Source organism: Lemur catta, chromosome 6, assembly GCF_020740605.2.
Source record: "Lemur catta isolate mLemCat1 chromosome 6, mLemCat1.pri, whole genome shotgun sequence".
In the NCBI taxonomy this organism is placed as follows: domain Eukaryota; kingdom Metazoa; phylum Chordata; class Mammalia; order Primates; family Lemuridae; genus Lemur; species Lemur catta.
Window position 1 is genome coordinate 74872807 of NC_059133.1, and position 27968 is coordinate 74900774.

Genomic DNA, 27968 nt, shown 5'->3' on the forward strand with positions numbered 1-27968 from the left:
GATCCAAACTGTCTGACTTATTGCCTATACTCATTTATCATTACAATATTTTTCAACTTTTTAAGCTTTGTTGCAGATTTCTAGATGCGTATACTTCCAAGATAAATTTGGGGTTTTAAAAAATATATGACAAATGAGTTTTGATGTATTAAAATAATGGTAGCTGCTACCAACAAATAAACCCCAAAATCCCAGTGACAACACACATAAGTTTCTTATTCAAGGAGATGTTCCTGAATGACATATTCATTCCATGTGATAATTCACAGACCCAATCCTTCCACCTGTGCTTCTGCCATTGACAAAGATCTTAATGTTTTCTCTACCAGGCAGAAGGGGGAAGAGATGGCAGAGAAAATGCATTTACCATTTTGGTCAGGCAGTGATACTTCTACTTACTAATCATTAGTGAAAACTAAGCTACTTGACCCTTGTTTACTGTCCAGGAAGATCATAATATAAATTAAACTGTTGAATTTGAAAAGTATATTTTATACCAATTGTTTTAATAAAGGCAAAAGCAGGTTTCATGAACTGCAATCACTTGATGGAAGCAAGGGAAAAGAATGCTGGGGGTAGCAGCAACTTGCCAGTGACAACTCTATACCAAGTGAGAGGAAGAAAAAATTTTGATGGGCAGTGAGCTATCCTTAGCAGGATGTACAAAAAATAAATTCAAAAATAAATTATAAGATCATCACAGTAAAATTATAAGACATCAAGGATAAGTAAAATTATTTAAAAATGAACAAAGGGAAAAGACAGATTATTTCCAAAATATCAGCAATTAAATCAACATTAGACATCTCATAAACAATAATAGAGATTTAAAGGCAATGGAATAATATCTGCAGGGGAAAGCAACTGCTCTAGAATTTTATATAGTACTGAAATATCATTTACCAATTAATGATATAACAAAAATTTTCAGAAAAATATTAATAAAGTTTGCACTTTACAATTGACACATGAGGAGGAAAAGAAAGCAAGATGCAAAAGGGAACAAAAAAGTTAAAAATATGAAGGTAAAACCCAGTAAGAGCTCTAGGGAAAGAATAATAATTTTTTTCTTCTACTTCTACAGTTTCTTAATTGGAAAAGACCTCTGCAAAAAGAAAGTTCAAAAAAAGAAAAACAAACAGAAATTTATGAGCATATATATTTCCTATATATATGGGAGATACCCAGGGATTGAGTAGTTCTCCAGGAAGTGGCTTTGAATTCTAGCTTGTATTGGATCTTCAACAAAGAACCACTAATTTTTGGTGAAATAACAAGACAAAGGAAAAGGACTTTGAGTCTCTAGAGGCAGCAAATTGTGGTAAGGCAAAAAATGACAGATAAAGTCTAAGTAGTAAAGCTTGTTATTATGGTTTCCTCTAGTACCATATCCAGGCCAATAAGCATCTAAGGTTATCTTCAGTGGTTAACCTTTGTTCTCCCTGGTAGACTGGATGCAGTTGGGGAGGGGATGGTGTCAGGATACCTTTTGTCTTTGTAAATCTATGTCCTGTTTTTAGGCAGAGAGCTTTCCTGTATCTGCTTTTTCTTAATTGCCTTCAACTCAACAATTCTTCATGTTTTGGGGTGGCATAATCTGATAATGTAAACAACAATGATAATATTTTGGGGAAATTTAAGAATAACTCAGAACTAAATATAGTCCTTCATCGCTTAATAATAGGGATACAGTCTGAGAAACGTAATGTTAGGCAATTTCACCATGCAAACTTTATAGTATACACTTACACAAACCTAGATGGTATAGTTTACTATACAACTACTGCTTCAAGGCTATATCCCTGTACAGCATGTTACTGTCCTGAATGCTGTAGGCAACCGTAACACAATGGTAAGTATTTGTGTATCTAAACATATCTGCTATGGTTTAGATATGGTTTGTTTACCCCGACCAAAATGCACGTTGAAATTTGCCCAATGTGGAGGTCTTCAAAGGGAGGGCCTAGTAGGAAGTGTTTGGGTTATGGGGGTGAATCCCTTATGAGTGGCTTGTTCTCATGAGAATATGAGGTCCTGTTGTCAGGATTGTGAATCAGTTCTTTTTCTCATGAGAATGGATTAGTTCAGTGGAAATGGATTATTTTTCGCAAGAGTGGGTTGTTACAAAGCCATCTGATGATCCCTCAGGTTTGCACATGTTCACTTGCTCCTTGACTTCCTCCATCATGTTGTGACGGAGCACGAAAGCCCAGGCCAGAAGCCAGGACCATGCCCTTGAACTTCTCAGTCTGTGGAACTATAAGCTAAATAAACCCCTTTTCTTTATAAATTACCCAGTCTCAGGTATTCTTTTACAGCAACATGAAACAGACTAAGACAACAGCTAAACATAGAAAAGGTACACTAAAAATATGCTATAAAAGATAAAAAATGGTATAGCTCTATAGGGCATTTGCATGAATGGAGCTTGCAAGACTGGAAGTTGCTCTAGGTGCGTCACTGAGTGAATAGTGAGTGAATATGAAGACCTAGAACATTACTGTGCCCTCCTATAGACTTTATAAACACTGTACACTTAGACTACATTAAATTGAAAAAGATTTTTCTGTCTTCAAAAATAAATCAATCTTAGCTTATTATAACTTTTCACATTATAAGCTTTTTAACTTTTTGACTCTTATAATAACAATTAGCTTAAAACACACTGTACAGCTGTACAAAAATATTTTCTTTCTCTATATCCTTATTCTATAAGCTTTTTACTATTCTTATTAAACTTTTTTTGTTAAAAACTAAGACTCAAACAAACACATTTTGTGTTAGCCTAGGCCTACACAAAATGAGGATCGTCAATATCACTGTTTTCCACCTCCATATCTTGTCCCACTGGAAGGTTTTCAGGGGTAATAACATGCATGGAGCTATCATCTCCTATGATAACAATGTCTTCTTCTGGAATACCTTCTCTGGAAGGACCTGCCTGAAGTTGTTCTTGAGAAAGTATCACTTTTTTCAAAAATATGTCCATGGTGGTTTGCTTGGTTTGTTTCTTTTTTTCATCATAGACTGGCACGAGTAACACAATGTGCTATGACGTTATGATAGCTACATCACTAGGTAATACAAATTTTTCAACTTCATTATGATCTTATAGGACTACCGTCAGATATATATATATATATATATATATATATATATATATATATACACACACAGTACGTTGTTACTGAAATCATATGTTATGCAGCATGAGACTGTACCAAATAATTATGAGTACAGGAAGGCAAGAGTAAAAACATGATAAAGTCTGTCTAATGTTGGTCCTTTATGGAAGGAAGAAGAAGTGAAATATGGAAGATAAGTCAAGACTTAGCTCTACTTGTAACTTTTTCCCCAAATATAAAAGTTCTAGGGCATACATGGCATAATAAAATCATCTATTAAATCTTGTTACTACCTATAATATCACTTTTGCATTTGCTCTATTAAATTGAAAAAATTATAATTAAAATATGTGATATAGGAACTTCCAAAATCAATGAGGTAAAAAATCTCCAAATTTTATAGGAAATCATATGCTTTTGAAAAAACAAAGCTGTCAAGTGCTAATCGTAAATAGCAACTATTAATAGATTAAAAGTGTACACTTTTTTCAAAATAGAAAACTTAAAAAATCTGCAATAATATATGAGTGAATTATTTCTTGTATTTCAGGAAAATAGACTTTACATAAATGTAGCCACCAGGAATTTGTGGTTATATAACAATAGCCATTAGTTATTGAGCATTACTATACACTAGGCATTGCTCTCCATTTAATCCACTCATAGCATCTATGAGGTAGGTAATACAATTAACCCTAATTTAGAGATTTAAAAAATGAAGCATAAAGAAATTATATAGTTGTCCAAATCCAAATAAAGGATAAAAACATGATGTAACGAGGCTTCTTACCGCACAAAAATGTCAAAAATTCGCATGTATTTTTCCACCAACCTATCCCTTTAATTACTTTGAGGCTAATGACACCTTAAACAAATGGGGTAATGGGGTTCTTTTAAATTTCTGAAAGTTGAATAGTGGGAAATTAAGAATGAGGATTGCTAGATATGAGCGATAGAAAAGCAATATTAAAACAGTGTTTCTCAGACGTCTTTGATAACTATCATCTGATATGTCTGTTAAAAATACACAACATGGGCTCCAACTAAATCATAAAGAATCAAAATCAACAGGGGAGAAACCTGTTAATCTGAGTAGTCACCAAACATCACCAATATTTTCATTATCAAAAAAATTTGGAAAACTTGCCCAAAATAATGTTTCCTAACATTGTAAAAACTATAGAATAACCTAGATTCTTGTTAAAAATACAAAAGATTGAAGCACATGAATAGACTGTTTTTGTAAATTAAAAATAGCTAAATATTGCCAATTTCATATGGTCCAACCTCATATATTCTTTCATCCCACTGGATGTACAACATCAGACTTTGAAGGAAAGGGAACATTATTAAGCAGTCCAAGGAATGTTCATTATAAAGAAAATTTGAGGAAAAATTAACATAAAGAGAAAATTTAAGAGCTCAAGATCCTAAAATCCTCCAAGTTACACCAGTTTCACTCCTTCTAGAGCAGAAGTGGGCAGGCTTTGGTTCCCAGTTCAAATCTAATCTGTACACTGACTTTGCAAATAAGCTTTGTTTGAACAGTGATGTTCATTCATTTGTACATTGCCTATGGCTGCTTTCTCACTCACCACCAGATTTAAATAGTAGCAATAGAAAACATAAAATAATTATTTTCTGATCCTTTTTGAAAAAATTTTGCCAACACTCTTTTAAAGCAACCACTAAAATACAAGAATTATAGATAATAAGCCAACAAAGGACATAAAATGATCCAAAGACATCAAAATACCCAATGCAAAAGTGAACAGAAAAAGAGAGAGGAAAACAATGAACACAAAGAATAAACAGAAAACAATGAGATGATACGTTAACAATGAAAAATATCAATAATCACATTAAATGTAAAGGGTTTTCAAAACACAATTAAAAATCAGTGACTGTTGGACTGGATAAAAAACAAGATACAAATATATGCTTCCTACAAGCAACCCATTTTAAACATAAAGGCACAAACTGGTTAAAACTATAAGGATGGGGAAATATATCACACTAATAATCAAGATAAAGATAGAGAACTTTTATTAATATCATATAGAGTAGACTTCATAGGAAAGGATACTACCTGAGAAAGAGATTGGTATTTTGTAGCAATAAATGAAAAACTCAATGAAGAGGACATCATAATCCTAACTGTGTACCAAATACAAATGTGTCAAAACTACTGGGAAAAAAATTAAAACCTGCTACAATGGCAAGGATAATTAGTCATATATATAAATATAGTCAGAGATTTCAATGCCTGCTTCTCAATGACTGGCAGAACAAGTAGACAGGAATTCAGTAACAATATAGAAGACTTGAACAAGACAATCAAAAAATTTAACCTAAATAATATTTATAAAAAATTCCACTTTACTCAGTAGGGCTGGAATAAAAAATAAAAATAAAAAAATAAATAATTCCACCAACAGCAGAATGTACAATACTTTCAAGTAGATAACAAATATTTACCAAAACAGACTATATTCTGGGCCATAAAACAAACCTCAAAAATGTATTCAAACCACGTGAAGTATGTTCTCTGTCAGCACTGAAATGAGATTAGAAATCAAAAAAAGAAGTACATCTGGAAACACCAAAATATTTGGAAACTAAATAAAATGCTTCTAAATAGCCTCATGGTAAAAGAAAAGATGAATTTAAAATTATTTTTAATTGAAAATGAAAACAAGGCATTTGAAAATGTGAGACATGCACCTGCAGTAGTACTTACAAGAAAATTTATATTATTAAATGCCTACATTTAAAAAGAAAGTTCTTGACTGAATAACCTTAGTCTCTGCTTTAAGACACTGGAATAAATGTAAATTGAAAGCCAACTAAGCTACAGAAATTAAATAATAAAGGTTAGAGAAGAAATTAGCCACACAGAAATTTAAAAAATAAGACTCAATAAAATCAAAAGATGGTCTCTGAGAAGGTAAAGAAAATTGATAAACCATTACCAAACTAATCAGGAAAATAGAAGACATAGATTATCAATATCTGTATTAAGACAAGAGATATCACCAAAGTTTGTACATATTTTAAAAGGATAATAAGGAAATATTATAAAAAACTTACAAACACATGTACCTAAACAAAGATAAATATGTATACACATCTTAATCAATGTGGCATCTATTCCTGAATAAAAACTAGGAATAGAAAGAAAAAAACATAATAAAGTACTTCAACAAACATAGTTCTAGCTAAAATTATGTCTAATTATGAAAAACTGAATGCTTTTTTCTCATATTCAAGCAAAAGGCAATGATATCCATTTCTCATCCTTCTATTTTAACATTGTATTAGAGGTTCAGCTAGTGCAATGAGAAAAAGAATAAAAACCATGAAGATTAAGAGGGAAGATGCAACAATACCTTTCTACTCAGAAAACATATCTATGGGCCAGGTGCGGTGGCTCACTCCTATAATCCTAACACTCTGGGAGGCCAAGGCAGGAGGATCGCTTGACCTCAAGAGTTCGAGACTAGCCTGAGCAAGAGTGAGACCCTGTCTCTACTAAAAATAGAAAAAGTTAGCCGGGCTTGGTGGTGAGTGCCTGTAGTCCCAATTACTTGGGAGGCTGAGGCAGGAGGATCACTTGAGCCCAGGAGTTTGAGGTTGCTGTGAGCCAGGCTGACATCACAGCACTCTAGCCCAGGCAACAGAGTGACACTCTGTCTCAAAAAACAAACAAACGCACACATAAAAAACCCACATCAACATATGTATGTATAAAATCCTATGAACTCTACAAAAAATGCTGCTAAAACTAGTATGTAATTTTAGATGATTAAGGCATACAAGACTGATATCAATTATATTTCTATGTCCTAGCAACAAGCACTAGATAATTGAAAAAGAAAAACTATAAAAGTTAAACTAGCATAGAAAAATAGGATCTTATAAAGTGTTAAATTAAAATCATGAAAGGCAGAAAAAGTAAAGGAAGCAAAAATAGGACCAAAGAAAAAGGGCAGCAAATAGAAAATAAATGTGGTAGATATTAATTGAACTATATCAATAATCATTGTAAATTTTCAATGGTGTGTGTACACCAATTAAAAGATAAAGAAGAGCAGAAAACATGATCCATCTATACGGTGTCCACAAGAAATCGACTTTAAATACAAAGGCATGTGTAGATTAAAAGTAAATGGACGTGGAAAGATATATCATGATAACACTAATTATAAAGCACTAATATAAACAAGCACAAGTAGCTATATTAATTTCAGAAACAGCAGACTTCAGAGGAAAGAAAGTTGTCAGGGAAAAAGAGAGGCATTACATAACAATAAAGGTGTCAATTCTATAAGAAAACATAACAATCCTTAACATGTATGCACCTAACAACAGAGCATCAAAATATGCCAGGCAAAAACTTACAAAACCACAGGAAGAAACAGATGAATTCATTATTACAGTTGGAGACTTCTACACTTCTTTATCAGAAATGGACAGCTCTAACAGGTAGAAAATCAGAATGGACATAGCTGAATTCAACACCACTAAAGTCAACTCAATATAATGGAATCTATAGGCTGCATTTAATAACAGCAGAATAAACATTCTTCTTGAGCTCACAAGGAACATTCTCTAACATAGACCACGTTCCTGACCATAAAACAAACCTTAAGAAATTTAAAAGAATATAAATCACACAGTGTCTGTTCTCAGACCATATTGGAATTAAACCAAAAATCAATAACAGGTAGCTAGAAAATCTAATAATACTTAGAGATTAAACAATGAACTAAATGAAAACACAACTTATCGGAATTTGTGGGATGCAGCAAAAGTAGTGCTTAGAGGGAAATTTAGAGCTTTAAGTGTATATATTAGAAAAGAAAAAAGATCTAAAATCAATAATCTAAGATTCCACCTTAGGAAATGACTATAAATAGTCTCCTTATCCATCAACCTCTACTGCCTCTCTTGTAATCCCACTAAGTCTGGTTTCTGTTTCCTTAATACCACTCACAGCCATCAAAATCTCTCTATTCCCATGCATGCACCTTAGTTTGGGCCACCAACATTCCCACTTGGATAACAAAAATAGTTATTTAACTGATTTATATGCTTCTAATTTTCTTTCCCATCAATTCAATTTTTATACCTTAGCTAGCGCAGTATTTCTAAAACGTAAATTTGAACAAATGTCACTTCTCTGGGTAATGCCTTTTAAGAGCACCTAATTTCCCATGAGAGAGTGTGGCAGACAAAGTCCTTTATAAACCTTCCTATGGCATATAATGATTTTAAATTTGACACTTTTTTTTTTTGAGACAGAGTCTCACTCTGTTGGCCCAGGTAAGAGTGCAGTGGTGTCATCATAGCTCACTGCAACCTCAAACTCCTGGGCTCAAGTGATGCTCCTGTCTCAGCCTCCCAAGTAGCTGGGACTACAACTATGCACCACCATATCTGGCTAATTTTTCTATATTTTGTAGACACGGGGGTCTTGCTCTTGCTCAGGCTGGGCTCAAGAGACCCTCTCATGTCAACCTCCCAGAGTGCTAAAATTATAGGCATGAGCCACCACGCCTGGCCCATTTGGCACTTTTAAACAGCCTCATCCCTAACATTTATATTTTCTCAATGAAAGGATTTTAAATGTGTTATTCCATCTACCTCTCTTATGCTTAACTCTCAATTCTGATCTCACTTAGATTCATGAACTTTGAGAGAACACATTATTAGTCCAATAAGTCTTCCTTTACCTAATACAAAGGAGCTATATACTCTTGAATGTACTCTCATGTAACTTTTATTCCATCATAACTTATCACACTATTTTGCAATTGTATTGTATCCTCTGTCTCTATTGCTTATGAGGACTATGTCTTGTTCTCTCACTCACCATTATATCCTTATAACCAAGAATAGTGCTGTCAGATAAAAGGTCCTTATTAAATAAGGAGGAGAGAGTGACTATGATACAATAAGACATACATATTTGGATTTTGTCCCTGATTTCTGGCACAGGGATCCTAAAACCCTTGGAAATCCCAGGGTGATAAGAGAATCTTTAATATGCTAATGTGAAAACTTGTGGCTGAGGACTCCTAGAAAACTTGAAGATCAGAATGGGAGCTAGTCATCAGAAAACCTAAGACAAGAATACAGGGTTGGAACTTTCAGCTCCATCCCCTCAATATCTAATGATTTAATGAATTTTGCCTGTGTAATGGAACTTCCATAAAACCCTTACATGAAGGGGTTCAGAAAGCTTCTGGGCTGTTGAACACATCGAGGGAGTGGGAGAAGCCAGGTGCTGTGCCCGGAGAAAGCATGGAAGTTCCACACAGCCCTTCCTCCTATAACCTGTCCTGTGTATTTCCTCCATCTGGCTATTCCTGAACTGTCTTTTACAATAAACCAGAAAACATAAAAAAAGTGTTCCTCTGAGTTCTGTGAGCCATTCTAGCAAATTATCAAACCAGAAGGGGAAGGCAGTTGTTGAAATCCCTAACTTCATTGTCAAGTCAGGCAGAAGTGTGGGTAACTTGAGGACCCAATACTTGCCATGGCATCTGAAATGAGGGCAATCTTCTGGGACTGAGCCCTTAAAACTTGTAGAGTTGGACACTAACTCATCAGAGTTAGTCTCAGAATTTAACTGAATTGGAGGAGACATGTTGGTATCCAGATAGTTGGAGAACTGGTTGGTGTGGATGTGTTGTAAGTTGAAACAGTACAGAGGAACAAATAGTTTGGTATAGTATTCATATATCACAATGGCTCCAAAGTAAATTTTTAAAAATATAAAAGAGGTTCTTTGACATCAATCATAAGACAAAATATGAACTACCAATAAAGAGCCTTTCTTCTGTTCAGTGGAAAATAGAAAACCTGAGTCCTAGCCCTGGCTCTAATACTAGATATACAAATGATCTTTGCTGAGATAATGAAGATGATAATACAGCCAATATCAACTAAACACCTAGACTGTGCCAAGCTCTATTCTAAGCACTATGCAAATGTGATATCATACAATACTTACAACAATACTTTGAGGTAGGAATTTCTTGTGTATCCACTTTAGAGATGAGAAAAATAAGACAGAAAGGTTAAGAGACTTGTCCCAATTACAGTTGAGTGACAAAGCCAGGGATCAGATTACACAGCCTGACTCCAGAGTGCATGCTTGTAACTACTTTTTGCATTAACTTGCTTTTCCCTTAAATTCTTAATTGGAAAAAAGAGAGAGAGCAAGAAAGAGAAATAGTTGAACTAAATGATTCCTAAGGAACCATCTAGCTATTACATTTGCACTTTTCTCAAAAATATTTCCTTCTTTGTTGTTAACTTGACTTATTTCAAGTTTCAAACGGCATCTCCAGAAATATGATTTTATAAAACAATGTGGGATCATCATTTCTTTGTTTTTTCCCTGAGTCTGTTGCTAGGTAGTCATCACTACTGTATTTTACATGGTTTTACTTACTAATCATATCTTCTTTCAGGCTTTGCTTTTTAAATAATATTTCATTATACTATCATACTATATTAGTATGATGAAGATTATAGGACCTTATGATCTATAAAGATCCTGCAGTAATCTTGAGTGCTCTTCACCAAGTATTTCCAATCAACAAACCAGGGATATCCTTTCCATTTATTTAGATCATTTTTAATTTCTCTCAGCAATGATTTGTAGTTTTCAGTGTACAAGTTTTTGACAATTTTGGTTAAACTCATTCCTAGGCATTTTATTCTCTTAGATGCCCTTGTGAATGGAATTGCTTTCTTAACTCCCTTTCCAATTCTTCATTGCCAGTGTGTAGCAATACAACTGATTTTTATGTGTTAATCTTTTAACCTGCAACTTGGCTGAATCCATTTAATAACTGTGCCGTTGGCTATTTATGACAAGGCATTACAAGAACAAGACAAGTTCACATTGAATTCACAGAAAAAAGACAATTCACAAGCATCAAAGAAAATTTAAAAGTTCAGAAATTTGAGAACTTGCATGGACAGCCACTTCTCTACTCCAATTTATGAAAGAAACAACTGAGAATGCCTTTCAGCAGCGGAGACCAAATATATTCAGCCTTGCAGCAGGTATTAAACCAATTGTATGTTAGTCACACGCACTGTTAAAAACTCAATGGATTAAAATATTACCAAGCAGAGACTCAATAAAGCTGTGACTGCTCAGTATATACTTTCATTTGGACTATATGGTTGGGGGAAAAGAGACCACAGGGATTTCTTCCATCAGGTTTGATAAAATTAATATCTGCAATCAAATTAAAAAAAAGAGAACCAGGAAGACAGACAAACATGAGGTAGAAATCATATAATATATTAAATCCAGGAAGTAGTTATCTAAAACAACTGTGGATATGTCTTTAACAAATAGAGCAGACTGTCATAAGATATACAAGATGCCAATACCTTGAACTGTGACTATATGATACCTAAAATGACCCTTGTGCCCCCAATTTTCTATAGACAGGAACCAGGCTGAGAAAGGGTATAATCTCCAATATCCATATTAAGTATAGCTAACAAAGATACTGAACAATGAACAACCTAAAAGAGCACAGGGAACAATGGACTAGGAACCTTGTCCCAAAACCCTGAAAAGAGAATCATGGTAAACCAAAGATCAATCCCTACTCCTAGGGCAGAAATTTTTATTTAATCTGTATAATGAGATTTTAAAATTGCTACATACTAATGGTAGCTGTGCATCTTTGACTCTTCACATTTTCTATTGGGAATGTTTACAGTTAATACCCTACCTTTGTCTCACCATTGTATATTTATTAGATGTGTTAGGGGTAAACAACTTGTATTTTAGTTTCTGAATTCTTCAGGTTGAAAGGGACCATACTGGGACCTCAGAAAGTAGAGACTGCAGTACATTATTCCCCTCTTATCACCCAGAGAGTCTGGACTTTTGAGCTTGAGGCCATGGCTAGATGGGAACTTTCAGATTTTCTTCCATGGAGACAAGATATGTTAATTTGCCTGAGAGATGGAAACTTCGAATATTTGGAGACCAAAAGAGCAGAATGTGTCTATTAGTGATGTTCCTCTCTCCCCTCCAGAGGTTTATGGTAGGATCTCCCTACTTGGCCCCATTATGATTGGGTGGGGCCATGTGGCCATAAGTTAGGATTAGATGTTGTCATTTCCAGTCCAGAGTGTTTAATTACTGATATGAAATCTAACAAGGCTCTCTTTCACTCTGCAATGATACCAGGTAATGTTCCACATTGGAATTATACCCAATTCCTTGGGTGAGGACAACATGAGACAGAGCCCCAAGACAACCTTCAATGTGTATGCAGGATAAGTAAAATATTAACTTTTGCTATCTGAAGAGAGCTGAGGGCATAACCAAGCCTATCCTGGCTAATAAATGCCGTATGCTATTTCACAGTTCTATAATCTTATTTCTTATCTGTTATTTCTTTTTATCCATTCGTATAGTTATATACTTCATACCTCTAAATAGCCTGGTATTACACTACCCAAATAGCATAATTGTTACATCAAATTTATAAAATGCCCTGTGTATTTCCTCTTTCAAGCCATTTATTAAAATGACATTGAAAAATATTTCATAGAATTGAACCCACTCTTGAGTATGGGGTGGTATATTTATACATCTCTATTTAAATCCTATGCCTAATTTTATTTCCTAATTCCTAGTAAATTTTCTTCCCATAATATAAAACAGATCCTTTAAATAAAGTTGATTTAATTTTCACCTACCAAGTTTTATATTATTAAAAATCGTTGCTAGGATCTTATGGCATACATTATTTATACTATGACTCATCCATACCTTCCCTTCAACTGATTGTTTAATGCAAAGCAGCTAGGCATTCAAGCCTTCTAAGATATTAAATCAAGAAAAGAAAAAAATTAAATAGAAAGATTCAAACAGAAACCATTGCCTATATGGTAACTCAAACATATATAAGTGCTTTAAAAATTCAAATGTTATTTATAAATCTTAAGTCATGAAAAATCATTCATGTCCCATAATGCATTCATAGTTATGTATCTCTTTGCTTTTGTTGGTAAATATTATTATAACCCAGAAATTAACATAAGAATAATCATTAATTTGGGAGAGAGTCACATACTTTAGACCTTTAGTCCTATTTTGAGTCTACCATAAAATTCTCAAACTTTGAGTTTACATAAGCATGTTTTTTTCTCCAAAATACACCAAGGGAAGTAAATGGAACGAAACTGAATAAACAGTTATAGAGCCCTCAGGGGAGGGGAGTCAGGGGAGAAGTATAAATATATAATGGACATGCACTTTTATTACCTGAGCATTTAGCAACTCCTCACACTTGTGTGCTTGTTTCTCAATTGCAGAAATGTACTGTTTTTCAATGGCTTCTACTTGTTGCTTAACTGAAGACTGTAGTAGTGCCTAAAAACAAGAAAAAAAGTCATTTGGATCACAGACAAAACTTGGAATCTACTGCTGGCATGGGAATTTTTTTGACAGTTGTACATATCTGAAATATGATACTCTTCTGCATTATAAAATATATATTTGTGAATATTGAAGCACATTTATATATAACACTACGTTAAGCTTTTCGATTTAGGTTTTTTTCTGTTGCCAAGATTACAGTTTTTTGGCTCAGATGTTCCTTCCACACACCTTCTCCTTAAAAAAGGCTAAGTCATAGAAGATGATAAAGAGAGTGAGCAGTTCTGTTAAATATAAATTCAGTTTTCAGCGAAGACCACACAGGATGAGGAGCGTATGAAAGCTGCTGAAAGAAAAAAAAGAAAAAGGAAAAGAAAAAAGGGGGGAAAAAAAAAGCCAGACATATTTCACTGGCTGACAAAACTCCACATCCTCTCGGCACACTGTAATATCCCATGGGCCAAGCATGATCTTCAAGACCACAAGTCAAGTAAAAGCAGATGGAAACTCTGAGCAACTTCAAACATAAAAGAACTGCCCCCCAGGAAGTTCACGCCCCTAATGCGAAAAGGTATAAGTCTAAGTGTGTAAGTCAGAATCTCAAGGCAGTATTCATAAAAAGTAATAAAACTTGGGAGACTGGACAAACTTAACTGGGTAGTATAAATGCTGGAACTTAAGTCAGTTAAATATAAAGACGTTACCACTGTTCTAAGGAAAGCCAAATCAGCATTTGAAGATGTTCCACCCACTCATTTCCTTATTGGAGATGCTTAAAATATTATCTTTTTTCTTTTTCTTTTTTTTAAACTTTATATGTTATACTAACGTGTTCCCAATAATATCTTACATGCTATTTATAAATCCTAAATCATTCTAAAATATGTACTCAACCATATACATAAGAACTCAAGCAAATATTCTATTTTTAAAGGTCTATCTGGATAATAAACTACTCATAATCAAATAGAAAGTTGAAACAGACACATGTCTTATAGAAAACAGACCACTGGCACATTCACCAAGAAAAGAAAAATCAGCCAAATCTCTTAATCTCTGTTTTGAAAATAGATTTACTTGGTTGGAAACAACATGCATTAAGATGCTAAATAAATAAGCATGTATTTTAAAAACTGAGACAAAAATATTTTTAAAACTTCTGGATAAGTCTCAAATTTTCAGATAATTACCTTTCTTTTGGAAATGTTAGACTGTCTGATAATGTTACTACTTCTACAATTCAGTCGTTGTCAGTATGAAGCTACAGAATTGCCCTTAAATTAGTAAAGAAAAATAAAGCTCTAACGGAGGTTTAAATAAAATATAAGGAAATGCTTACTACTATAATTGCTTTTATACAATAAGTAACTCCTACAGATTCCGTAATGATTAATTTATATAAGGCACCAAAACTTGATTTTCTTAAGCTATGACTAGGTAATGTAAATCTCTAATTTACCTTTAGCAAATATGTTATTTGTTAGACTTCAGAAAATTTAAAGAATGATATAGTTACACAGCATTCTCTTGGAATAATCATAGCATCTTTCGTAAAGAGAAAAATGTCATTCTTTTTTGTGACTTGGGTGTGACAGAATTATTTTGCTTAATGGAAGGAACTGTTTTCACTTCCCTATTTACAAGGGTTCCAAATAATCCCATAATCTAAATGTTCAATTGTGATTTTTTTAGTAGATTAAATCCTTTGGAGGACAAGTAAATTAATAAGATAAAATAATATTCTCTCTCCATAATTAAGAAAGACAATTTGAATAGTTTTTCCTCTAGTGATTGATTTGTACACCATATACTCATTTTCTTTGCAATGTCAAGGAGGATAATGAGTCAACTAGGAACCAAAGCTGTGGTTACGGAACATGAAGAAAAGCTATGCAAGAGTAACTGTCCTCTTACATAATTCAAATGCCTCATCTTAGCCCCATTCAGTCATTTGAATCTCTACATCAATAAAAGGAACACAAAGGTAGGTACATAAAGATTTTTTTAAGTCTTTCTTCACTGAGTTCTGCCTCAGATTGAAGGCAAACATTCTCTTGATAATCCCATACTATAGATATTAATATGTGCAGGCTGCAGATCAGAGAAAGATGTCCCAAGCCTTCCTGTTAGGCTCATCTTGATACACAGAGAACACTGAATAGATAAGAATAGCTGGAACATAGAAGCGGAGTTAAGAGTGGAGGAAAATGGTAACGCAGGAGGCTGGAAAAGTAGGCATCTGTCAGATATTAAAAGACCTTGTATGCCACAACAAGGAGTTTAAAAATTTGGCCTATACTACTCAACAGTGGGATTATTAGTGCTGTACATAGTCCAAGCAAATGAGGTAATTTCCAAAAACTGTTCCTACCAGTAGATTAACTATTGTGGACATACTTACAAATACACATTGGTGGTACTAGCCACCTGCGTTTATGGCTTGCTCTATTATTATATAATTGAATATTTACCTTCCACTGTAATAAGCCATAATGATTGTCTTTAAATTTCTCATAAATTTTAAGTATAAAAATGAACAGTAATCTTATAATTTACTAATTTATTGTTTTCCTCCTTGGGCCTATACAACACTATATAAGGATATATGAAAGAATAAATTCCTTTCTAAACTATTTTAAACTATTCTCAACACACATAAAGCATTAGGACTCTCACGGGATACGTAGTGAGAAAAACCAAGATGTATGCCAACATATTCTGTATTGAAAACAACCAAGGGCAGGGAATGTTTTGTTGATTTTCAACATATTTACATCTTAGTCACAGTTCTAGCACAGATTTATAGTATTTTTCCAGAGGACTTAACTCATTAACTTAACGAGAATTATTTATTACAATTTAAGAATGATTTTAAAGGTATGAACAAGATTGTAGGTCCCTTTAGTACAGGATCTATATCTTCCTCATCTTTATATATTACACACAGCTTCTTACAGAGTGCCTTGTACATAGTCACAAATGTAATAGTTATTTGATGAATGAGGATCCTTGTGTGAAAACTGATATTAAGAAAATACATAGTATCAACAGCACCAATATTTACTGGAACTTTCACTAAGCTTCAAATTATAACTTCCAAGTCTGGTTACCAAAATTGTTACTAAGTACATTTAATCCCTACAAGAGATCTCAATTTTTTTAAGTCACTATTTTAGACAAGAAATATCCATTCTTTCTACTCCACAAGCTCAAATGCGAGTAAATAAAATAGTGTGAAGGACTACTGTGGGAAGGAAAAGTATGTTATAAATTCTAGAATTATTAAACTCATAGAAAACAAAGGTATGAAGTAAACAATGATGCCGCCCCAACTAATACACATACCAGTAGATGCATAGTTCTATGGTGGAACTGAATATATGCTGGAATTTAAGTGGCATAAAAGTAGAGCCAAAGCGGACTACTGCAATCCACACTACACTCCATTGTCCCAACAGACCCACAGCTTTTCCTTCTGGCTTGAAATAGCCCAATTCCTACAGATCTGATTCCAGCTTCATCAAATTAAATTACTTGTCCAGATTTCCAGAACAGATGTGTGTCAAGAACCAGATGGTCTCTGAAACATTAATATCATGTTGGTATTTATTACATGATCCTAAAATAACACTGTGTAGCTAATCGTAAGCAAAAATAATTAGATTATTTTGAAAGTCACAAAATATTTTATCTATTGATTAAGTCATACCTTATAAATGTAGAAAAATATAAAGCTATGGAGCAAGCTGTTTAGTAAAGATAACGTGCCACTAGAATTTAAGCCCTAGGAGAACAGGAATCAGTGTTTAACTCAATGATATACCCAATGTACCTATAACAGTGTCTGCCACATAGAAGATATTTTACAAATACGTTGAAAACCTAAATAAATGGATCATGATTTTGGCAAGCCTGATTATTTTGCCTTGTTATAGAAAAATAAAATTAAAACAATAAATTAAAACATTTATGTTGATTCTGTCTGTAATTACACACTTAGTTCAGCTTACTGACTACAGTAGTACAGACAAAATAATTGTAAATTATCATCTGAAATCAAGCACAATCTCACCTTTCTTGGAAAAATATCACAATTTGCTTTTCAAACATATATTTTTTCCTATTTTTATTTCAATCTTTTTTCTTCGAACTTTTCCCATCTTTAACTACAAATCAAATGAGCAAAACTGAAAGATATCTGCAAAAATAGATGTTAAAACTGTGAAGGGATACGTTTACATTTTTTCTGGTGTAAGCCTTCTTTTTGAGCAAAATATTACTTCAAATTTTGCAAGGATATTAAATTGTTAGCATGTCATAATATTTCCTTAAAAATTGCAAACATACTGTAAGTAAGTCTGTTATTCAAAACCAGAACCTACTTGAGTGGGACACATTTGTAAAAATGATGGCTCTCAGGCATTTGACTGAATCATTCATCTATTTTTCTCTCTGAACTTTACATTCTTGCCTTACAAATAAAGACACAGACACTGTGGTGAAGAAATGTGTCCAAAATCACATGAAAAGACACAGTGGAACAACGAATTTAATTTAGTTCCATCCATTTGGTTCCCTGTTTGTCTTAGCTACTCTAACTCACGAAGCAGATTTCTCTCTTCATAAACTAAGCACCTGTTCTCATTTTTTTATCAGTCACTCACTCAATTATTCATTCACTCTCCATTTATTCAGCAAATATCTACTGAGTGCATACTTTATTCCAGACACTTTTCTAGTTAATGGGGACACCCAGTGAACAAAGGGGACAAGGGTCTTACCTTCCTGAGCTGGGGAGGGCAAGGAGGGTAAGGAAGAATTAAAAGTAGGCAACAAAAAAATCATTTCTGATGGTGTTACATGCTATGAATAAAATAAAAAGAGAAAATTAAAGAAGAGTGGAGGAGAAATTTTTCAGAAAAGGTAGTAAATAAAGGGCTAAGAAATAAAAAATAGAGTTGAGGTGCCACAGGTGAGGAAAAACTCAGCCATATGTAAAGTCTTAGGGAAGAACATTCCCATCAAAGAAAAAAGTGCAAAGTCCTACAGTAGAAATAAGGTGAGTTTAAGAACTATTTAAGAGGCCAGCGTAGATCATATGAACTAGGGAATTTCATCAGATGCTATAGCCACACTGGACTTCTTTTTGTTCCACTAGGTAGGCCAAATTCCTTCTTAAAAGGCCTCTGGGCTTCTTGGGCCCTATGCCTGACAAGTGAATCAGAGATCAGAAAAGTAGGTAAAGGGCCAGGATCACGTAGGCCCAAGCATCATTTATTTATCAAGCATCATTTATTTACCAAGCATCATTTTAATTCTACTCGAATTGCAATGAGAAGCCACTGAAGGCTTTAGGCAAGCAAGTTTCTATAATCTGACATATTTGCAGAAGCCCTGAAACAATGTTGCAAAGTACCAAATGTACTCAAATGCCATTAAAAACTCCTCTATTAATGGACAATTTATGAGAATGAAAATATGTAGCATTGATTTTTTATAAGCTACACATAATACAAGTAAGTTAGAAATTTACAATTAATGCACCATGCATGAACTTTCTTTTTATACTGTAGAATTAAGAGTAATACAATTATCCTCTCGGATAATGAGAGTTAATACTACTAAAAACTACATGAGGTTTTTTTTTTTCCTTGTATATGTCCTTACAAGAAGTGCTATAGATATATTTACTAGTAGTATACCTATCAAGTAATAATTACTTGATCTCCTTCTGAACACTTTGTCTATATAACATACAGTTCTTCTATAATACCTACCTACATTTTATCATGAACAGACCCTGTAAGCTCAACCCTTAGGGAGAATGAAGGTGCATGTTTTTCAAGAGTAAACTCCAGATGTCTGAGGAGTGATAGTAATAGGTTACATCTGATTTCTTTTTAGAAAGGACAGAAACTATTACCTAAAATTTTAGAAAAACTAGACTGAGAAACACAAAATTTCTTCCTTCCTTTTCCCTTAATTTAAAAAAGGAAGAGAAGTAGCAAGGTCACATAGAGGCTGCTGAACATTTATCCTGTTATAGATCTCAAGCATTTGGAATTGCAGTGAATCTCAGGTTTTTCTGTGTATTTGAATTACGGTGCAGTGGTACTATACAATTCTAAAAGCAAAATGTTAAACTATGGGTGTAGATCTAAACATGGAAATTCAATACAGTCTAGCCATGCTATAAAGTTCTTTGGAGGCTGTGAAAGCCAAAGAAAATCTTCAGGACAGAGGGAATCAGTCCTGTTGGCCTTGTTGTTAAGGGAATCTAGTAACATAAGAGTTGTTACCTCAAACACCACAAAAGTCTCCCAGTGAAAATTTCTTTTGTGCCATGGACAACACATTAAAATTAAGAAGTTTCTAAAATTAAGTACAGCACAGAAACTCTCCATGTCTGCCTTCCAGATACTTTAACCTTCTGAAAATCTGCCACATGGATATGCTTCCCCTTCAGATGCCACAATATTGTTCCTTGTGACTTGAATAAGGGCTATAGTTTCAGTTTGTTGTTTTTTTTTTTAAGGAAAGAAGAAAAAGGAAGAAAAGAATTCTGACTGAAACAACCTCTTCATAGTCTATCATAGGATTAATAAAGCACCTGGTTATACAGTAAAGGCCTATGCATTTTATTTTCTGAAATAAAAAATCAGAGACCATGAGAAGAAACAAACTCATCTAGATGTCAGAAATATTTGTTTTAAATACACATGTATTAATTATGCAAGGAGGCAATGATTTTGTTGAATAGAGCCCTGAATCATTTAAACTCCTCTTCTGTTTGCTTATATGTGTTTGATCAAGGCACAGTGTTTCTCCAAGTCTCAGATTCTTTAGCTAATTAATGGGGAGAATAACAATTTCTTCTCTGCCAATGATGAAGGAATTCTGTCAAAATATTAAAAACTAATTTAATTCTTTACATTAATGGTGATATTTTGAAATAGGATTGTTCTAACAATTTGATGATTTTTGAGACCTAAATTCATGTGATGTGCATTGAAGTTAGGATTAACATTTTATTAATTACTAGATTTAATACTATTACAATAAGTATTTTCCTCCAAACTAATGGAGATCTATTTATCAAATATATGCCTCAAAGATTAGAAATTTTCCTCATACTGAATACCCATCAACAACATTAAGAAAGGGATTAAGTTTGATTTAAATAAATTTTACTAGAGAAAACATTAACAACTAATTTTCCTTTATGTTTTAATTTATTCATAAAGAGAATAAGCTGGTGAACTTAAAGGACAATTGTAGATACTTTTACTAGTTTCTTTTCCAGTTAAAAGTAGACAGCATATTATAGAAGTGATTACATTAAGGGTGATGTGTAAAATAGTTGAAATCCATTGGTTTGGGAACACCAAAAATATCAGAAGAGATGCCATCCCAGAACTGAAGCAGGCATCAGAGGTCCCCTGCAGTGCCAAGTTCTAGCTTGACTGTAGGTTAGGAGGAAGCCCCAGGGGAAGAGATAAAGTCAACACAGTGGCTCTGAGGAATTGTTACAATACTAACAAGTACAGTATGGAAGTAACTCGGTATTGTAAGAAGGCACAAAGTAGTGCTTGCTGGCTTACATTAGCCCAGATTGGGTTGTTACAATGGACTGATTACAAAAAATTTGGCTACATGAATATCCCTCTAAAATATCAACATAATGTAACCTTTGACCTTAGTGTTCTGACTAAAATGTACTAAATCTGACTCTATGCGGATTATTTATCAAATAGAATTCCTTTCTCATTGCTATACAGCAACCTGATATTCAACTCACCGCAAATAAGAAATGTGACAATTTTATGCAAATTATCCCACTTCTGGAAAAGATAAAGCCTGGGAGGAAGAGGAAACTGATGCCTGATAGCAACAGGAAGAATACGTAGTTCCTTATCTTTTGAATTTTGCACTACATGCTTATGTTACCATGCCAAAAAATATGGTATTTGAACAAGGCAAATCATTATCACCCCTAATAATTTACCGTTGGTATAAAATCAATATTCTGATATCTCAAGTTTTCCTAAAGGTGATTACTAAGAACATAGGGATTAAAATCAAAACCAGCCCTCTGTTTGGATAACGGACTGTAATTAGAAATGAAATGGACATGTTAAAATGCTATTCTCCCAAATGTTATTGTTTATTGTATCTCTGGTTTCCTTCTCAGAGTTTGTTATTAATATTTCAGAATAAATAGTAAATGTAACCATTTTTCTCTGTATCTTTTTAAACAGGCAAAAAATTAAAAGTAGCCTCATAGACTAGCATCTTTACAAATAGATTTTGGTATACATATCCTCACTCAGACTTACAAAATTTAGAGAGTATAAGAACGTCTAATTTTCATCGGTTCATTTCATTGCCTATAACAACTATGGTATGCAGCCTTTTGCTAACTGGACTATTGGTGGCTAATAAATAAAAATAAATCTGTAACACACACATATTAATTTTTTTCCTAAAGTCTAATAAGTAGTGCTTTTCAGACACTATCTAAAATTGCAAATGCCTGAATCTAGAGAGACCCTGCTGATTCAGTTCATGATAATAATGAAAGATTAAGAACTATATAATTGACATATTATATTGATTAAAATAGTTATTGAAATATATTATTTACAGATAGTACTACATAATCAGTCCAACAACAGCATTACCAGAGATAGAAATGTGTCAAATATGCTAAGATAATATGAAGAGTCAAAAAAACTTTCGACTCCATCATAACAAGTCAAGCCTCAATCAGGTCAAAATGGAGAAAAATATTATGGACTTCAGAAGGTACTAATGATAAAGTAGCCTGAATTCTTATGATAATAAGCAGAAATCAATAATTAATCAGCAATATTATGGCAGAATAGGATTCATATTGATACAATTTTCAAGTTTAGCCAATTATTAGTCACAAATATTAACCTGATATAGTATAGAAAGGAACCTATAATATTTAAAATGGGTAAAAAATTACTACAGGAGAAAAAGTAGGTCTTATGTGTCCTATGAAACAACTAACTAAATAAATTCTATTAACTATAAATTATTTTAGAGTTATTTTTAAAGGTCTGCTATGGAGCAAAAACTTGAAATTTGTACCCTCAATACAGAATGAAGTCTTTCCCTTCATTCCTTTGACTATCAGGCGAATGATCAGTCACAATATAAAGGCAAGCCTTAAATCTATATTAGTACAAGTTTTCTTGTGAGGTTTCCAATGCCTTTTGGTTTTGGCCTGGCTAGAAAAACCACAAGAATAGCCTTGCATGCAAAATTCTGGCTTAGCCCAGGAAACTCAGAGGCACATAAGAACTATTCTCAACTACCAAATCTTTCCCAATCCTCCACTGAGGTTAAGTTTGGTGGGAGGGATAAGAAAGGACAAGCCAAGTCTCTAGTTCCAAACCAATCACTAGTATCTAGCATGCCGTTAGGCCAAACTCTACTGGCAACAACTGACACCTTTATTTGTCCAGGAAAAATCTGATCATATGATAAAAACTGAAATTTATGAGAATCCTTGTTCAATCAAATAAATGAAACTATAAATTTATTTCCCCTTTGGGTTAATAAAATGGTAGGATTCAAATAAAGATATATTGTCAGGTCTCACGTATCTTAATTTTTACCTTCCCTCTCTTTGAACAAAAACTTAGCAATATCTAATCAAGAGAAAATATCAAAAGAAGCGAAAACAAAGCTGTTTCTCCCTCCTTGGGAAAGGACTTTATACAATACAAGTAATTCTACACCCTAGGAAAAAAACTGGTCTCCTATGTTCTCCTTTATGAAACAGTACAAACAATTTGAGAGTTCAAATAAAATACTAGCAAGTGGATGCTTTTGAAAAATAGAATACAGCAGTCATGTGATACTCTAAGCTGGAATGTAACATATGTTACACTGCTAAAATTCAAAACAATTCTTACCAAAGGTATTTAAGGCATATTAGACCTTTTCAGAAAATGCACAGAGGACAACATTCTAAATAAAACAAAGGTTGGTTAACATGGAAAATTAGTATATTAAGAATTTTAATCAAGTTTATTTCAGAGCAACTTAAAATATGTAGCAATTTTGCATCATTTTTCACTATAAGTAGCAGAAATCTCATGTGCCTATTAAGTTAAAATGTCGGTGTATCTGATTCAATACCCTAATAGTTAAATATAAGAGGAAGAGAAAAATTATGTCAGAAAATTCTCTTCATAAAATGCTCTAAGACTTTAGAAAAGAATCTGCCCATTTCTTGCTTTCTCATTAAAATAGTCAAGTATTTATAAGCACTATTCAAGTGGCCAGCACTGACTAGTTTTTGGCATCTGGATTATAATACAGAGATTTACATCTCCAATTTAGTTAAGCTTCAGAAACAAAGACTGCAAAAGGAAAATGGGTACGTGTGTCTGTATGTCTAGTTGTGGTGGAGATATCTTGAAATGTATAAATATCTATAAGGATAGGTTTTTAAAATGTATTCCACTTGGCCAAATGTGTGCAAACAAAACACCAAAAGAGAAAAGGAAGGCTTAGAGTTTGAGAAGAGGATAATTTCAAGATGAATGTGATGACCAGTAACTAATATTCACATCACCAAAGAAGAACACAGAAAATGTGTAATTTAGGTACCCACAAATACGCTGAGAAACATATAATATACCTTTAAATCATTATAGCTATAATTTATTTGGTGTTATTTTATTTGCATAGAAACATTAAACCAAACTGCATTTTCTTTTTTGCATTTTCAGGATATTTTTCTAATCAGCAACTTTGCTAATCTGTCAACTATGTCAAAATTCTATGTTTCAACACTTCTATCTGGTATGATTTGCAGAGTGCCTCAATCCCTTATGATTAAACAACAACAAAAACAACAGAGAGTGTAATTTAATCAAAAAATAAACAAGGTGAGCCAGAACCAAGAAAATAATTTGTATTTAATAAATGTTACTACAGTGTGAAATTTTTATAATGTATATAAAAAGAATTTCAAAAGAGAAAGGCATTTTTCTAAACCAAAAAAAAAAAAAAAAAAAAAAAGAGGAGGGAGGAGGCTGCTATTATTACCTTGAAAAAGAAGATTCTTTAAACAGTAGCAAAATAAAAATTTTAACCTAAAAATATGTTCATATATTATTTGTGTCGAGTTGGAATTTTTAATGAACTGAGCTCAAAGCGAAATAAAATAAAAACAACATGTTGAAGTTAATTTCTTGAGTGCTTTCCACTCACTATTATAGCATGTTAGCTGGAATTTGGACTTTGAATTTTAACATGCTGATTGAGTCAACTAAATACTTCCTTTGGAAAATTCTTCCTAAAAGTTATTTAGGATGAAAAGAAAAGTCATTTTGAAAAAGGGTTAGCATTTAAATTACTTTACCTCAAGCACTTATATGCACTGTATTAACTGAATAGATATATACAGAGATATTTCTGAACAGAAAAACAAGAAGGAAATACATCTCTGCAAGAGGATACTTTCTCTTTAAAAAGACAGGGCATCATATTTCTTAAGTTATAAAATTACATCTATTTTAGCAAATATGCCTCTATTTTTTCCATGTATGACTTTCTGTGATAGTCCCTCTGTGCTATTGTAAGAATCCTTCACTATAAAGTTTTTTTCTTACTGTGATCACTTATCCCACATCAAGGAAAACAAGGAATAAGTTGTTTTTTTTTTTTTTTTTTTAATCTTGATGTAGGACAAATTCTTGTTTCTTAGTTACAGCAAAAACTCACTTTTTTCTTAACTTTCAAAAACAGACAGCAGTCCATCTAACACTAGTTTCTGCTAGAGTTTGTTTCTTTCATCTTTCTTATATGGAAAAATTTCCAAGTGATTTCAATGGGATATAATATAAGAACATACATATATGCCGACAGGCACAAACACCCACGCAACCTTGTCACAGTCAATGGCAGAGTAAATATAAGAGATAAAAATTAGAAAAATGGTAACAGCTGAAATAGAATAAATTGACAGACAAATAAATATAAAAGGATAAGACAATGATTAACAATTCCTTGGGGTAGCAAAATAACTTCTAGAACTTAAAAAAAAAAAAAAAAAAAAAGACAGATACCTAGCCCCCACCTACAATCTACACATTCAGAATTTCCAAGGAAGAAAACCACTTTAGTAAATGAGTTTTTTTTTTTTTTAAAGCAACACAAGTAATTTATTATGTGCTGCAAAGGTGGAGAACCAAAGGATTAAGGGAACCTGATCAATGACAATTGTTGGATGCATCTTAAAACAAAAAGCATCAGGCTAATACAACTACTCATTATCTCAAAAAGAAAAAGAAAAGATACTCTATATCATGGCTAAAATAGTAATCTTTGCTAAAGAAAACTACAGACATTAAGTACCCATGAAGTCTGAGCCAGCACGTATGTAGGAAAATGACAGTTTTAAGACACAAAACCCAATTAAACAAGTAAAAGAAAATTCTTATGTTGCTTGTAGTAAACAAACTTTAATGTGTCATGTTCCTGTGGAAAGTCTTCCAAGATCGACATTTACTTTACTATTGTTAATTATCAGAATAAAAGATTTTAAAAATCATAGCATCAAGGAAAAAAATAGACAAAATTAAGTAAACATTATGGGAAAAATTGGCATACAGCACATTAGGGTAGATAGTTTTAGGTTGTTTTCTTCTGTACTTGAACAGAATTTCACATGTCCTTTTCATCAGTCTGTAGTAGCTATTTATTTTCTAAATGGACAAAAGAATGCTGGCTTTTAAACAGGAGCCCAGGTGAAGAGCTGGGCCACCATCTCTTTCTGTTGGAAACATTATGCTAAGTCAAAGAAGCCAGTCTCAAAAGACAGTAAGTTGTACGATTCTATTTATAGGAAACATCCAGAAGATGCAATCTATAGAAACCCAATGTCAATCAGTAGTTACCTAGGGCTGGGGGTAGGGATAGCTGAAGAGAAGTAGAAAGTGACTATTAATGGGTACAGGGTTTCATGCTTGGGTGAAGAAAATCTTATACAATTAGACTATGATCATGGTTGTACAATTTTGTAACTATACTAAAAACTGATTAAAAACTTCGGGTAAACTTTATGGTATATGAATTATATCTCAGAGCTGTTAATGATTATAATCCACCAAGATCAAGTGGGCTTCATCCCAGAGACGCAAAGATGGTTCAACATATGCAAATCTATAAATGTGATTCACCACAGAAATAGAAGCAAAAACAAAAACCATATGATCCTCTCAATAGACGCAGAAAAAGCATTTGATAAAATTCAGCACCTTCTTATGATAAGAAATCTTAACAAAATAGGCATAGATGGAACATACCTCAATATTATAAAAGCCATATATGACAAACCCACAGCCAACATCATACTGAATGGGGAAAAACTGAAAGCATCCCTGTGTAGAACTAGAATCAGACAAGACTGCCCACTGTTACCACTTCTGTTCAACATAGTGCTAGAAGTCATAGACAGGGCAATAAGGCAAGAGAAGGAAATCAAGGATATCCTAACGGAGAAAGAAGAAGTCAAACTCTCGCTCTTTGCTGCTGATATGATCTTACATCTAGAAAACCCCAAAGATTCCCCCAAAAGAGTCCTGGATTTGATAAATAAGTTCAGCAAAGTCTCAGGTTACAAAATCAATGTACACAACAGTCAAGCTGAGAATCAAATCAAAGACTCAATACTTTTCACAATAGCAAAAAAAAGAAAATAAAATACCTAGGAATATATTTAACCAAGGAGGTGAAAGACCTGTACAGAGAAAACTACAAAACACTGAGGAAGGAAATCGCAGAGGATGTAAACAAACGGAAAAACATACCATGCTCATGGATCGGCAGAATCAACATTGTTTAAATGTCCATACTACCCAGTGATTTACAGATTCAATGCAATCTACACTAAAATACAAAAGTTATTTTTTACAGATCTACAAAAAATAAGTCTACGTTTCATATGGAACCAGAAAAGACCCCAAATAGCCAAAGCAACCATAAGCCAAAAGAACAAATTGGGAGGCATCACTTTACTAGACTTCCAGCTATGCTACAAGGCTACAGTAACCAAAGCAGACACCTAGACCAGTGGATCAGAACAGAGAACCCAGATATAAAACCATCCTCATATTGCCATCTGATCTTTGACAAAGCAGACAAAAACATACAATGGGGAAAAGAATCCCTATTCAATAAATGGTGCTGGGAAAATTGGATAGCCCTATGTAGAAAACTGAAACAGGACCCACACCTCCGACTACTCATAAAAATTAATTCACGATGGATAACAGATTCAAATCTAATGCATGAAACTATAAGAATTCTAGAAGAAGAGGTTGGAAAAATTCTTACAGATATTGGCATAGGCAAAGAATTTGTGAAGAAGA

General features: G+C 33.3%; 1 protein-coding gene across 5 annotated transcripts in view; it reads right to left on the reverse strand.

The window, feature by feature from the left end:
- The window catches only part of CCDC91 (coiled-coil domain containing 91), a 487635-nt gene that overhangs the window by 339174 nt on the left and 120493 nt on the right, over positions 1-27968 (reverse strand). For all 5 annotated transcript variants that reach the window (XM_045554115.1, XM_045554112.1, XM_045554116.1 and 2 more), the window contains one exon: positions 13441-13548. In XM_045554115.1, the coding sequence (XP_045410071.1) occupies positions 13441-13548 (108 nt within the window). The remainder of the gene's footprint in view (positions 1-13440; positions 13549-27968) is intronic.